This window comes from Dermacentor albipictus, chromosome 6 (genome assembly GCF_038994185.2).
Source record: "Dermacentor albipictus isolate Rhodes 1998 colony chromosome 6, USDA_Dalb.pri_finalv2, whole genome shotgun sequence".
Classification (NCBI taxonomy): Eukaryota; Metazoa; Arthropoda; class Arachnida; order Ixodida; family Ixodidae; genus Dermacentor; species Dermacentor albipictus.
The window spans coordinates 78,490,953-78,506,768 of record NC_091826.1 but is presented as its reverse complement, the minus strand read 5'-3'; the positions used below and the strand labels follow the sequence as shown (position 1 = coordinate 78,506,768).

The 15,816-nt window shown below is 47.5% G+C and overlaps 1 protein-coding gene across 1 annotated transcript; it reads right to left on the bottom strand.

The window, feature by feature from the left end:
• Positions 1–414: 414 nt before the first annotated feature.
• LOC139046928 (uncharacterized) lies at positions 415–13,388 on the bottom strand. The gene is made up of 5 exons (XM_070520859.1): positions 13,205–13,388; positions 10,110–10,239; positions 8,161–8,291; positions 6,293–6,413; positions 415–894 (listed from the first exon to the last, which is right to left on the bottom strand). The coding sequence occupies exons 1-5, from the start codon at positions 13,278–13,280 to the stop codon at positions 684–686; spliced, it is 669 nt and encodes a 222-aa protein (XP_070376960.1). The 5' UTR covers positions 13,281–13,388; the 3' UTR covers positions 415–683.
• Between the last annotated feature and the right edge of the window lie 2,428 nt (positions 13,389–15,816).

The window sequence follows — 15,816 nt, the reverse complement described above, 5'->3', positions numbered from 1 at the left end:
TGCCGTGTCCGGATGCATCTAATTTACACTTACTTTCGTTGTGTGTAAATGGAAACGCGTAGCTAGTAAAAAATTAATTTATTTACTGACCTTTGTGTTGATTGCATAGCCCAAATGTGTTATTATTTTTATTTTTATAATAGAGAACACAGTGACGTACGTTTTATTGTTTTAATTCATAACGTTATAGGAGATGTTGTTTATACATGTTACACGCGAAATTATACATAAATTATACACAAAAAATATATCTGAATTCCCTGCTGCTGCTTTGTCTCCCATAGGAACAAGGAGTTCCTTATAAGTAGTTAGCCTCTCAAAGTTGTGAACCAAGATGCTTAAATACGTCAAGTAGTCACACAGCACCACAATGAGAAAAAGGTTGCAGGGAGGTAAAAGAGGACGAGACGTAGGTGTGATAGAGCAATGATTCTCTGTGCGTTTTTATTTACAAGCTAGGTGACATCCGATGGCATAGATTCCGGCCGTAGTGTCTTGAACCAAATGGACGCAGCGAAGGAGTGAAACGACGTCCCAAATTGTCGATGTTACCCTGCGTGTTCGCCCTGAAAACACGGCTTCAAGCTCCCTGGAGAGACGGTAAAATGTCCGCAGCATTTAAAACAAGGCTGCGGTGGGGCCGTATTGGAGTTGGCTCCATTTCTGTTTTTCAGTCCTCTGCATCAAGTTCTCGGCCAGCTCAGAATGATGGAGGCAATCAGGAGCGCAAGAGATCCACTAGGAGCCACAACTGCATGTGCAGACGAAATGCAGCCACCGAGTAGGGCTAGAGCGTCCAGAACTCTCATCATCGCAACCCTGGCCGTCTTCATCGGCAGCGGGCACGAGGAGTTGAATGTCTGCTCGAAGCAGGCTACCTCGATGGTGTGCAGGCTGAAAAATATGCAGAAAGATTGGTGCACTTGGGCGGCCTGACTAGCCTTGAGCGTATGACCGAGTAATTACTCGGTCATACGCTCAAGGCTAGTCAGTCATACGCTCAGTCATACGCTCAAGGCACTAGGGGCTTATCCATAAAGCTTTTCCATAGTAAAGGTTCTTTGCCCTTCGCCGACTACCTTCGGTAATATGTCCATCATCACTATTGGTCGGCATACTCTCTTACGTACAGTCCTAGCGTAAGAACTCTTAACTTGAAAATTCAGTTATGGGGTTTTACATGCCAAAACCACTTTCTGATCATGAGGCACACCACGCCGATCATGATGCACTCCAGAAATTTAGACCGCCTGGGGTTCTTTAACGTGCACCTAAATCTAAGTACACGAGTGTTTCTGCACTTCGCCCCCATCGAAATGCGGCCACCGTGGCCGGGATTCGATCCCGTGACCTCGTGCTCAGCAGCCCAATGCCATAGCCACTCAGCAACCACGGTGGGTAGCGTAAGAGTTCTTGCGAATACAGGTCTATGTGAACGTGGACTTAACGTAAACATTAATTTAGCATGGTATATATAATACGGATCTTTTACAACTAGTTTTATGATACCCGTGTTAGTAAGGAGTACTGTGTCTGTATCAAGTTGTCGAATAAGTGCACCTGGCAACACATGACTTGTTCCTTGCTGCCCATGTTTTTTTCGCGGATGGGCTATATCTCTGACAACAAACACTATAAATTTCTTCCAGGTGTACTTGGATTGAAAAACAAATCTGCATACTGCATTACTGTAACGCAATATCAGCTTGTAATTGTGCTTCATATTAGGAGACGTGGTACCTTTACACTTCAGGCTGTGTTCTCGCGCTTCTGTTCGGACTCTGTTCTTTTCACGCCTGAAATAAAGCTGTAGCCCTAATCGATTATTTGACCTTAAGTCTCGAAGACGAACGAAGCAGAGATATGAGTAAATTCTTCATTAATTATTTGAGGGGACACACATTCCAGCAGCTGCGGTGTTGAAGCAGGAATGGTCGTCCACTTAGCAGCTATATCGCGAAACTAACACCAATTTTCACGCACCCGTCCGCAAACATGCGATGTCATGCGGATATACGTTTCGCCTACTTCAGGATCGCTACACTGCGCGTAGTTGCTCGCTCTAGACCCTGCCTACCATAAAGCTTGTCACAATATTACCTAGAGGGACATCTGGCGCTACCGTCTATGTGAATTTGCTAACGGGCTCCATGCCGTCACGGGAATGGTGGTACCGACGGGCGAGGCTCGTTTTGACTTGTATTGAGCGAGGCTTCACCTAAAATGTGGATATGGCTGCACAAATAAGGCGTTCTTAAAATAGGTTCTTCCCAAAGGGTTTCCATTTACCCATATTACAGCTTTCAGTGAAGTTTACTTCCCTGCAGTGCATCATCAAGCGAAGAAAAGCGAGTGAAGACGACAAAGTGTCGCATAGCGGGTATGTACGTTGTCGTCCGTCCTCCAACTTTAGCAGCCCACCGACACATTTCATTTAATTGTGCATACTAGCACAAGTCCTCATGATTGAATAAAGTCATCTTAAAACTTATTGTGCGCAACAAACAGGGACGAAGAATAGAAGAAACACAAGCACGAGCGCTCGTCCTTGTGTTTCTTCTATTCTTCGTCCCTGTTCGTTGCGCACAATAAGTTTTAAGATGAATTTGTTCCAACTAGGCGGACTCGCAGGATTGAATAAAGGTTGCTTTTTTGTAATGATAAGCTTAATCCAGCTTTTTACGTGTTAGCTTTAGTATGAAATTAAACATTGTGACAGACGGAACGAGGCTAGCCAGGAGCGTCTACAAGGTGTCCTGGCTCTCCGAGAACGAAGGCGATTTCAAGCCACCATTACCCGGCATTCCCATTTATGGAACAGCGCAGCAGCGCCACCTTTCCCTCTAGGTGTTACAGCGAGAAATTGTATGCTGCCTCCCACCTATCTTCCTTGGTTCCCAACTGCAGAAGATTGCCTTTTCGTCCACTTTCCATGTCCTTTTACTACATTATTTTTACCTTTAAGTTATCCATAAGAATTATTTTCCATATGCATTCATTGGCATCATGGTCTCCTTCATCCATACTGTTCGCAATTTTGTTGGCCTGTGCACGTATTTTCATCGTCTTGTGAAAGATTTTGCAAGTATCGCCCGGCCACTTACCGGCCTCCATAAGAAAGACGTGCATTTCTCCTGGGGTTATCACAAGTTTCACCACGCTGATAGCACTGCTTACGTCCCCCCTCCCTATTCTAGCTCACTTCGACGACACAGCCCCTATGAAGGTCCACACCAATGCAAGCGGTCATGGCATAAGTTGTGTTTTATCGCAACATCCTCATAGACATGACCGAGTGATAGCGCACGCCAGCCGTCTTCTTTCGAGCTCCTAGCAGAAGTACTCCCTCACCAAGAGGGAGTGTCTCGCTCTTGTCTGGGCCGTCGCAAAATTACGGCCCTACCTCTACGGCCGACAGTTCTCTGTTGCCACTGACAACCATGCAGTATGCTGGCTTTCATCCCTGAAAAATCCAACTGGCCGCCTTGGACGCTGGGCTTTGCGGCTGCAAGAGCACTTCTATTTCGTTGTCTATAATTCTGGTTGACGGCATAAGGATGTCGACTGTCTATCCCTTCACCCGGGGGGCTCACCCGACTGTGACACCAGCGACGCTACAACAGCTTGTGTCATGCAGATCTCGCATCTCAATCACATTGGAGATGGACAAAGGTGTGATGTCGCACTGCAACAACTTATTTCACGGCTCAAGTCTTCGCCTTCATATGCAGCCCTCTGCATGTTTTTACTCCGGCACGGAATACTCTACCGTCGTAGTATGCTTCCTGGCGGACCCGGGCTCCTGCTTGTGATTCCGGAACGTCTGCGGCCTACCGTGATTGCTCAACTTCATGACGTACACATGGCGGGCCACCTCGGCGTTTCTCGTGCGTTCGACCGCTCGCGCCACCAATTTTACTGGCCCGGCATGTATCGGTCTGTGCGCCAGTACGTCGCTGCGTGCGAGCTCCGCCAACGTCGAACGAAGCCCACCCTTTCCCGTAGTGATGCGTCTCAACCCCTGGGCATCTCGTATGCGCCTTTCTCTCGCCTCGGCGTCGACTTGCTGGGCCCTTTCCTAGTGTCTTGCTCTGTGAACAAATGGGTCGCGCTCGCAACTGATTATGTCACACGGTACGCGATCACGCGCGCCCTCCCTACAAGCTTTGCAACTGATGTCGCCAACTTTTTGTTGCGCGATGTTATGCTTCATAACGGCACCCCTATAAACAACTTCTTACGGGCAGCGAACCGCAGTTCCTCTCAAAAGTAATCGCCGACATTCTTACATCGTGCGCAAACCGACACATGTAGGCTCATTACAGCCTACCATCCTCAGACTAACAGCCTAACAGAACTCTTAAATCGCACGCTCACAGACATGTTGTCGATGGACGTATCCTCGCATCATCTCGCTTGGGACGATAAACTTCCATTCGTGACGTTCGTCTACAATTCGTCATGCCATGTCGTCACCGGTTTCTCTCCCTTTTATCTGTTGTTTGGCTGTGATTCAGGTTTGCCCATGGATACCCTTCCGCCTTGTGATACGCCTACCACCACTGAGCAGGGCCACGACGCCATTTCTCGAGCCGACCATGCCCGCAAGCTTGCTCGCCAGCCATGAGCCACATCATAAGCAAGACAGAAAGCTTTATACGACAGGAATCGACGCTCAACCACTTTCCGCCCGATTCCCTCCTTCTCCTCTGTACTCCAACGCGCCGATTCGGGCTCTCGGAAAAAGCTTCTCGGAAAAAGCTTCGGCCCTTACGGTGTTTTTAGACAAGTCACCTGCGAAATTGAACTTCTCCGACCCACAACATCGTCGACTCGATGCCCGCAATGTGAAATTGTGCACGTTGTACTGCTCAAACCGTAATACGTCCGCGAACCTTAGCCGTGGTTACCCTGTTTCTGGCCTCTCGCGTCCTTGAACAGCACCGGGACGGTGCTTCTGCCACCCCAAGCATGTGTCACGGGACAGTTATCCAAGCAACGAGCCCAAGGACGCAGCGAAAGGAAGACGTTGAAGGCGCACCTCAGCTCGGGTGCAGATTTCGCCATGTATCGCCTTCCTAGTCACAGTATGGTTGTATAAACTGAGACGAGCCCTGCGGTTTTGGAAAGAACAGAGTAATTAAACGCACGGACAGCAGTAATTAATATACACGGCATGGTTGCTATTGACCGTGTGGTTATCTTGCGCTACATGCCTTCCGAAATGTCTCGCCAACAAGGACGAACTCTCTCGTGGCTGCCGTATTTAGCCAAGGACCCGAACAAACTACTTCACCCGGTCTCTCTCGCGAAGCGGCTCTCCTCTTGTTCAGCGTATACAAAGAGGATATCTCGCGACTACGATAGCACGCGTTGATAACGTACCATTGTCAGAACAAGCCATTTTTGGAATGCGTCCGGTAAGCCGTCGCAGCAGAGTGCGGTGAAGGCATTGTTGCGATTCTCGTGTAGGAATCTGTGCGAACGGCGTTAGCCTTAACCACCCTCAGAGGTAGTCCAGTGGCCATGGCTTTGCTCTGCTCAGCTAAAGTTCGCGGGTTCGGTCGTGTCCGCGGTGGCCGTAATTCGGCGTGGGCGAAATCCAAGGAAGCTCGTGTGCTTACGTTTAGGAAGCACGTTAAGGAACCCCGTGGTCAAAGTTAATTCGGAGCCCCCTAGTAACCTAGTACTTATGCCCAGCACATTAGTATTGCTAAGCTGAGTATTAGACCTGAAAATTCTTACTTAAAAACTGGGAAATTAGCACATAGACTATAGTTGCGTGCTCGAGCAAGCTTTCAGTAGTGGCTAGATTAGCACGCCAAATGCTAATTAATTAATGACGGTACAAGTAAGTTCCTGCTCAAATAACAATTAGTTGAGTTTCTTTTTTTTTACAATTGTGCTCTTGATGACGAGGAATAAAAAACAAGTCTATCTAATTTTATTTGATGTGGAACTGTGTTTGGACAATGCAACGTTAATTGGCCGCAATCGTGATACCTCACTGTGACCGCGTGCCCGAGCTCTGTGTGTCGTTAGCCCTCCCCTATTTTCATGTTCTCTTTATAGCTGCCCCTCTCTTAAGCCTATAGGAGTGTAGCCAACCGCATTTCATAAGGCGGTTAACCTCTACGCCTTTCTTATTTCTATCTCTCTCTCTCTGGCTCCGATATTCAACCCCTTTTTCTCCCCTACGCCGTAGCTGCATACCTGAGCTCGAAGTGAAGGCACCGAAACGGCCTGCGATTCTGGAGGTGTGAAAGATGGTGCGCACTGTGGCGAAGCTCACCTGCAGTGTGGTACCTCGGGGGGTGGCGTGCCAGCATCCTGTGGATCAGACGCCGGCAGCATCGTTCTCGCGCAGGCTTCCAGCTTCTCCTTGTCCCTACACTGGAAGGCCTTGTGAAATTCTGTAAGTCGTTGAATGGCGGGGAGTGAAGAAAGTTGGCGTGTGGCATACCGTAATATGCTTTGCCTCTGTACACAACAACAAGAAGAGTAAGTACAACGAAACAATGAGCCATGTTTTGAGCCAACAACAACAATGTGTGTGTTCGAACTCATGCTTCGTCCCATCACAAAAGTGAACCGCTTTTCGAGATGGAGCTGCAGTCTTTACTGAGGGCTTTGTGAAGGGTTTAGTGTATTCTGATAGTATAGCTTATAATCGATCGTCTTCCAAATGAGTCTTTGGCTTTGCTGAAGTCTAAATTTTCGGCGTTCTCTGGTGACTAGATGCTGTTTCTGCGATAGTTTTCCGACATGTCTCAACTACTTTTTTCACGCACGACTGTGCATACATTCTTTTTTCTCTGTGCACGTGCTCCCATGAACGTTTACCAGTTGCTTTAGTACTCTCCGTAGTAATTGCCTCATAGTATATCTATAAAGTGGTGCGATCACTGCGCTAACAACTATGCTTAACTCCTACGTTAGACGTTTACTCAAAGCGAGAAAAAATTAAGGTGGATATTTGTGTTGTCAACTTAGCCCTTACCGTCAGAAGTCGCTAACTTCACATTATCCTTGTAATGTTGACACGCAGTGTAACATTATTTTAGTGGAAACATCATATGCCACATCCCGCGAAAAACTGTCGGCGTGACCGAAAGATGGTACCTAAAAAAATTCACCGACGGTCACGATACTCCCTAATGCGAAATTTGAGCGCAGCTGCATACCAATATTTCGCGATATACTGGCTAACGCGGACAATCTGTCTCGTGCGGCGCGTTGCAAACGTAGCGGGTGGGGCGACTGCCTCGATAATCGGCGGAACGCGAGAGGCGTCGCGTGGGTGACGCGTGGACGCAATTCACAGCAGCTGCCGCAGACAGACTTCCACTCATGCAGCGCTTTGTTTCCATGCAGACGGCGTGCGCTACTCCGGCGCCATGTCGTAGCCATCATCGCCGCAGAGCCTGTCTTGCGCGGCACTACGCTTTTCTTCTCACGCTTTCGCCGTACCCCCCTCCTCCGCTTTCTTCCTTGCACTCTCTTCGCTATCGCCGCCTTTAATTCACCGGCGCTCTCTGCGTTCGCTTTCATCCTTCGCTGGGCTCGTTCGCTCGGTTACGAGAGACAGTGCCTTTGCTCACCGCACGAATGGGCCCCATGAGCTGCGCTCTAAAATGGCCGACAGCGCAGAGTAAAAACACGTAAAAAAAATAGACGCAAAATGTCCGCCTGCGGCAACCGTGTATTCGCGGGCTTTTTTCATGCTCCGAAAAGCGCTTTTACGTAACGTGTATTGACCAACCATGTTTTTTTATGTTGCTCTACAATTTTCTCACTGACACGTTTCGTCGAATAATGATATTTATAAAGCTGATTAATTAACTAATACTAATTATGTATTTAGGCGCAATGAAAATAATATAAGTATCCCCAAGCGACGGCCAACAACATTAGCTTGATTTCTGTCCAGCTAGGTGGCATTTGCATATTTTTAAATATTGGTGCATGATAGTTGGGACACCCTGCATATTCAAGTGTTTGCGAAATCTTGGGTAGGTTTTGGGGTAGAGCGAAACAGTAGGACTTCCAAAAGGTGTGAGAACTCCACTAAGCAGCCTCGCTGTGTTTGTGTATGAGTTGCATGGATTTGCGTATAACTGCAATTTTTTTTTCTTGTGCTGCCAATTCCCATGGACCTACCTCTGAGTGCCTTATCACAGATAATGTTACGCATTGCCTCGTAGCCTCTCTCCTGGATCCTGTAGTCACCGTTCATTGTTTCGGGACAATCAGCAAGGTCTTTGTGGCACAGGAGTTTTTCATTGATGCGCCTGCAACGTGAAAACGGCAAGGCTATTATAAGTGACACGCGCTTATAGCATAGCTTCCGCAGCGCAGCTTGTTGCGCAGTCTGTGTTTTAAAAATTTCCCGTCATTCTAATAAAATTCACAACAAAGGCCGACCGACCAACGGACTGACCAATTGATTGATTGATTGATTGATTGATTGATTGATTGATTGATTGATTGATTGATTGATTGATTGATTGATTGATTGATTGATTGATTGATTGATTGATTGATTGATCGAAAACGTGAAATAAAACATTCGTCAATCTACAACCAAGAGCTATACCGAGTCACCCCATACAGAATTCGCACTTTTGCTCCTCATATCATTAAGCTACCGGAAAACAGCACATGCAAGGTGCTATTTCTGAAGCTTCCCCATTCTTTCGATTGGAGCACATATTTTGAGCTGCCGGTGAACAAATACTTGCTTTGTCATTTGCGTGGCATCTAGCATTATTCCTTTGGTTATATCAGCGCAAAGTCCGTCCGAGCGACCGACCGACCGACCGACCGATCGTCCGTCCGTCCATCCGTCCGTCCGTCCTATGTCTGTCTGTCTGTCTGTCTGTCTGTCTGTCTGTCTGTCTGTCTGTCTGTCTGTCTGTGTCTGTCTGTCTGTCTGTCTGTCTGTCTGTCTGTCTGACTGACTGACTGACTGACTGACTGACTGACTGTCTGTCTGTCTGTCTGTCTGTCTGACTGACTGACTGACTGACTGACTGACTGACTGACTGACTGACTGACTGTCTGTCTGTCTGTCTGTCTGTCTGTCTGTCTGTCTGTCTGTCTGTCTGTCTGTCTGTCTGTGTCTGTCTGTCTGTCTGTCTGTCTGTCTGTCTGTTCTTGTCTTGTCTTGTCCTGTCTTGTCTTGTCTTGTTTGTATAAAGGCTGAGTATGAGTGGCGCCAATGAAAAGGACATAAAGGAACACAGACGACACAGACGGGTGCTGACGGACGTCGTTTGCCTTCATTTATGGTCTGTCCATTCACACTCATTAACACTGCACAAACTCGGTTTTCAACAACAATGTACCAACTATAGACCGTGAACGGATTGTTTTAGAACAACTGCCTAAAGGCCTTGTGAGGAAGGGTCACTTGCTAAAAGCCGATCTAACGAAAGCATGTTGTAGTAGCATCACTTATATGTTTGCAACCTCGTTACCCACCCGTGTTAGTTTAGTACCGTTGTATAGATCAAAGAAGTCATTAATCGATCATGCACACATAACGCGCACAGATGACGCTCTTGTCCCGTCACGCATGACGCAATCGCAACTAAATTTAGCTTCTTGCTCGGCGTTCAGAAGGGCACAGCTGGGCAGTATGTTTCTCGAACCGAAAGGTTGTTATGGCGTACTCAGCTATAGTAGCTATAATCTATCAAACTTAAACCTGCGATCATCAGGCGTTATAGGGCCTACAAATATGCAATTTCGTGCAGAAATTTCACGCTTGCTCGGTTATCGGGCCCCCTCGTTCGACACGCAAGGTTCAGAAATGGCGTGAAAGGACTCGGGCAGCAAGACACAAGGATGCCAATTCGCGCTCACCCCATTTCACCACGGCGGAATATGGATTGAGCATGACTTCAAGGTTAGTCTGTAGAACCTCCACACGCTGTATTATAAGTTAAGCACGTAAGCTTTCTAATACCTGAATAAATGTAACGTGTATTTTGTTACGCCGTTTCTGTAGCCTAATGTCAATATATAGCTTCCGCATGCCCAGACAGCTCATGAAACCCACTTGCGGCTGCGTTTCTGATACAGTATACGCGAATTTTTCACTATACCTGCAACCAATCTTGCAATTCTCTTCGTCATACTCGCCCTCTTGGTTAGGCCTCAATTCATCCCACCACAGCGCTTCCTTATAGCTCAGGTAGCACTTCTTCACGGAGCTCGGTGCGCATCGATCTGTATCTGAAAAAAGAAATAATAAAATATCAGCAGATTCCCTTCTGCCGTAGTAATCGGTTTAAGCGATGCTTTTGCTTGCGTTGTGAAGAACGCTGTTCCTGGCTTGCTGATCGTTTGAAAACCACACGACCCAGTTGGACAAGCTTTCACTGGGAACCCACTCGATCAACATGAAGTTGTTGCGCTCGATCATGCGCATGCCTTGCATGGTAAAGGAATGACGACGAACGGAATGACTGCGATCGACAGCATGAAGATGACTGTATGACGACGAAGCAACGAAGACGTTGAAACGGTCGCGAAGACATGCTGACAACGGAATGACGACCACGATGTGTATTGCCAACGTTATGACGATGCTGGATTGATGCCGATGGCCTCACAATGACGGTGTGACGAAAGGGATTATGGAGTTGCAATGAGAACGACTGCGTAATGAAACCCGTCGCAGTTGCTTAGTGGCTACGGTGTTGGACTGCTAAGCACGAGGTCGCGGGATCGAATCCCGGCTACGGCGGCCGCACTTCGATGGGGGCGAAACGTGGAAAACGCCCGTGCACTCAGATTTTAGGCGCACGTTAGAACCCCTGGTGGTCCGAATGATTCCGTAGTGCCCCCCACTACGGCGCGCCCCATAATCAAATCGTGGTTTTGGCACGCAAAACCTCATAATACTGGCTGCTTGACGACAATAGGATAGCAATGATAAAATAATTAGAACGATATATGACGCCAACGGTATAACGGTACTGGAATGAAGGCGACTGTATGAAGATGACGGGATGCTGACGACGGCGTGGCGGTGGTGGGGGTCACAACGACAAAATCACTATGTACATACAACGAAACGACCACGACGGACGACCGCATCACGATGATGCAGTGATGACAATGGCAAGACTGGTGGCATGACGGCCGTTCGAAGACGACGCGGAAGTGCCGACGATGGTGTGACTACGGTGGCGCGACGACAACGTGATGCCGATACGGGAAAAATGCCGAAGGTGTGACGACAATAGTGTGACGGTGCTATAGAATGACTGTGACTGTATGAAGATCTCTGTATCAACAACGGCATAGTGACGACAGTATGACGAAGGCGGAATGACCACAGAGGCGTGACGACAGAATGACGTTACACTATGACAGAATGACGACGATCGATAGACCACGACGGCATGATGGTGACTCTGTGGCGACGACGCAGTGAGACAACGACATGATGATGATGGACTGATCACGATTAAATGACAACAACGGCATGACTAGGACGCCTTGTTGGTGCTGGTGCTCGTGTTCGCACTCACGTGCATCACCTGCCACGACAGGCTGCTTTGATTCGTACCATACCCGCGGTGTCTGTTCACAAGCAATTGTTCTACACAGTAGCTAGAACCTTCCGGAATGACAAGGGTACGGTGACGATAGCGTGATGACGACATTAGTTTCAATATAACCCACGCATTCAGCAAGAGCTATTCGCCGAGGCACCAGCGGCAGCAGCAGCGAAGTCGAAGGAATAGGCAACGAAAGATTCGCTTTAATGAGAGCGGTGACTCACTGCCACGCAGTTTCAAGGTGGACCGTGGGCACTTGACATTAAGGGGCACAGCACAGCTGTGCCCCTCCACCTTACCGCAATTCCTGGAAACGCGCCGGCGAGCATGTCTTCCTCGCCGACAACGCTGAGACCCCTGTGCTGCCTTCGGACTTTACGAAAAATGAGATAAACAGCCTGCGCGAATATTGCCTTTGTTCATCTTTAAACATCGTATAATAAAGGCGCGAAGAAGTTCGCCTTGACACCACATATTAGGGTGCATGTACAGGATATACTAGGTGTTTCTTTTCATGCGAAACATTTAAAAAAAGGTCGTATCTAGGTACCTGCCGTTCTCGCTGATAGGCCACTTGTGTAGGCGGACGTTGATAGTCAAAAAGAAATTAAGCTGTACTTTTTATTATCTAAAATATGTCGATTAACTTTGATTACTAACTTTATGGCAGATGTTAATGCTAAACTGAAGCCGTGAAGCAGTGAAGTCACGTCTGCTTAGCAGCAATCCTCAGACTAGCACCACTTCCGAGATACGCGACCATATGTGCTACGAAGCATACTGGCGTTCCAGTTTCTCAAAAGTTTCTCAAAAGCGTGACTTTAGCAGCTGTTCGGGGAGATCTTAGCTGGAGCGCCAGGGCATCTCTTAGCAGGTTTTGGGGATGGGTTTGCGATAAAGTGCTGCTATTCTTATGATTCTTATGCAATTCTTATGACTTCACTACTCTTCAGTTGCAATTACGTAATTGCATGTGTCCTAAAAAGAGTAATTAAAAGTTAATTAGCACATTTTTAATAATTAGCGAGGGTATCGTCCAGATATTTAGGTGCTAATGTCCACCTAGCCACGTAGAATTTGCCCAAGAATGGCAGGGGCCCGTATGACAGTTTCTTTGAAAACAAATGAACTGAAGCATAACTGCGAGTCGGCCTAGTTGGAACAGATTCATTTTTTTTGTCTTTTTGTACGCAAACAAACAGGGACAAAGAAAAGGAGCAACACAAGGACGAGCGCTTATTTTTGTTTAAGAAGCGCTCGTCCTTGTGTTGCTCCTCTTCTTTGTCCCTGTTTGTTCGCGCATGAAGAGTTTTGAAAACAAGTTGTTCGGCAGAAAAAGAAACGCCTCATGCATACAGAAACGGCAGACTTCAATTGGGTTATTTCACCTTCCCGACACTGCAACAAGTTCAACTGCGAATTAGCGACATCGTGTTCTGTCGCACGCCCCGACGCGAGCGAACGGCACCGAGAGAATTTCGGTCGAAATTTCGGTACAGAATCAAGACTTTCTTGCACGGTACGCGATGCCAGCGCTGCGATCCGATCAAAGCGTGTCCCGCGTTGTAAGCGTTCACCGTCAAAAGCGGGCGTCAGTTCATCTGCGCGCTCCGCACCTCCGCGACACTAACCTTGCCCCGAAGCCGGCGACAAGGAGCCGACGAGGATCCACGCCATGGTGACGCAAAAGCTGCGTGATGACGCCATTCTGGTTGTTTCGTCTCCGGGTGCGTTCACCTGAGGGCCGAACTCCGGGGAGCCTCGAAATGTCGCACCTCTCCCGCGCGGGACTGTCGGGAGCAATGCGAGCAGACGCGGCCCACGGGCGTCGCTTTCGCTCGCGCCCAAAGTCCAAGGTCTCGAGACCCGCAAGCATTGCTACCTTATCGCTTCGGTTGCGGCTCGCCGGACGCGCGTCGCAGTATACTTCACGTCCCTGCGTTGGATGTGCGACGCAATACGTCTTTTTTTTTTCGTTTTGTCATTCGGCAATCCGGAACAAGCGCGCCGTGCACACGGCCACGCCCCTCCGTGTCTACAGCGTCCCCGCCATCCTTCCGCCCACGTCATCAAAGTGACGTGATCGCCGCGACGCCGATGATCTAAGCGACAAGGAAAAATGCTGTTATCGTAGTGCCGCCTTCCGCGCTTCGTTGTAACGACCAATAAGTGCAAACTCGTGAAGGTAACTGTATATTGCATATATGCAGAGTGCCTCAACGCCTAATTTGCTGTGCATAGGACACACGAGCGCTCTGATAATAATTGTTACTCTAAGTCCCTTACGCATTGAGCTAATTGGTGATTATATTGTTGCTGCTAGAGAAAGAAAAATCAATGTTTAACTTAACACCATTCGGAACAAACTATGGCCTTCGCTATAACTCAACCTTCGGAAGCGGTATAAGTACGCGCACACGGCAGATATGTGAACCAGGCTACTTTTTAAAACGTAAGAGCGCTACGTCATCAGACAAGGAACACCAGTATAAGTTTTGTTACCAGAAATGTCCGTTTAGTGCAATTGCTGAAATAAACTGAACGCATTACAGCAAACTCCAAATTAAACTATTTCCTTGACATAAGCCAATGCACATGGAGGCTGTTAATAGCCAATGTGCCATTATTTTGCTACTCTAATTCAAGAATTCAAGTAGTCATTCGTGCTACCTTCATCAGCTCATATGACGTAATGTGCTGTCACTCTATCAAAACAGTGGCAGACCGTCTGAAAAACTGCTGCTTGAGCGTCAACTGCGACCTAAAGCTAAAGTGATGCATTTTATAACCTTATTACATAGAGGTGTGACTGAGTTTTCGGGCATATATGAAAATGAGCTGTGGTTGCATTCATGGGTGGGGAATCTCTAGCTTTATAGCTTATATATATACATATATATCGTCTCAACATGGAAAAAGATCCCGTTATATTTATTTTAAAAAATTAAATTATGGGGTTCTACGTGCCAAAACCACTTTCTGATTATGAGGCATGCCGTAGGGGAGGGCTCCGGAAATTTTGACCACCTGGGGTTCTTTAGCGTGCACCTAAATCTAAGTACACGGGTGTTTTCGCATTTCGCCCCCATCGAAATCCCGTTATATTTATACCTGCAGAAGTAGAAGAGTAGAGGACAGAGTTGCATTGAAGTAAATCTAGGCAGGTAGGCATAATATATATTCTAATCGCACACATGCCCTTTTGAGATAGACTAAATTAACAGTAATATTCAAACACTGCGATATTTTCAGTATTGTATAGTGCTTTCACATCTATCCTATAGTGACAGTGCCCATTTTTTCCAGCAGTCCGAAGGACCCCTAATTTTCTTGCGGAAGCAGTTACAGTGTCAAAGCTGAATTTGCCACATCCATCCATCTCGACCAGAATTAGAGGCGCCGTGATCTCCACCATCACTTAAAATGGTTTCCTTTCAAACAATCCCGTTATCACGGCCTGTACAAATAAAATACTGGAACCCAGCAAAACAATATGTTGCTCTTTTTGTCTAGCTCCACACTTACGTGCAAGGAACACATTAGGAGCTCCAGAAGAAAGCGTGATACACATTACACAGTAGTTATTATTATCATGTTCCATTTTTAAACATGCGCTTTCTCCGAACGCACATATTAAGTACTTGTTATTTAAGCTTCTTCTTGTGTATTATAAGCTATAAGTTGTGCGTTGTTACGACGGGTGGACACTCCTTCCTCGCGGCTTGCCTTCCGGCGTTACCAAATGGTAGGTGTCCGAGCTTGACATGCCAATGGCATTAGGAGACCAGCCTACCGGGCAGAAATGACGACGCAGCGTTTCAAAACTTGAACGATTTAGTTAGAAGATGGTGAAGGATTAAAATGAGAAGAGAGAGTAAAGTACACAGCGGGACCGCTTAAGTAGCCCTTGGTTCCCTAGCGGGAATGGGAGAGGGCAATGGCGTAGCTAGGTCGTCTGGCACTCGGGGCCCATAGGTCTTCTGTCACCCCCCCCCCCTTACTAGCCCCTTGCACCCGGGGCCCACGGCCCCCCGGGCCCCCTGTTGCTACGCCACTAGGGGAGGGGAGTCATGACCCAAAGTCAAGTGACAGAACGGGTGACTTTCTAATGTGACACGTGACAGACGATCTGTCTTTCGCAAGTCGCGGTGCATGGTATTCTCGACAAGGTAATAATTTACATGTCATATATGTGTTTTTCTTTCTTTTTTTTTGACAAAAGCCGATGTCGCCGCTTTGGTGA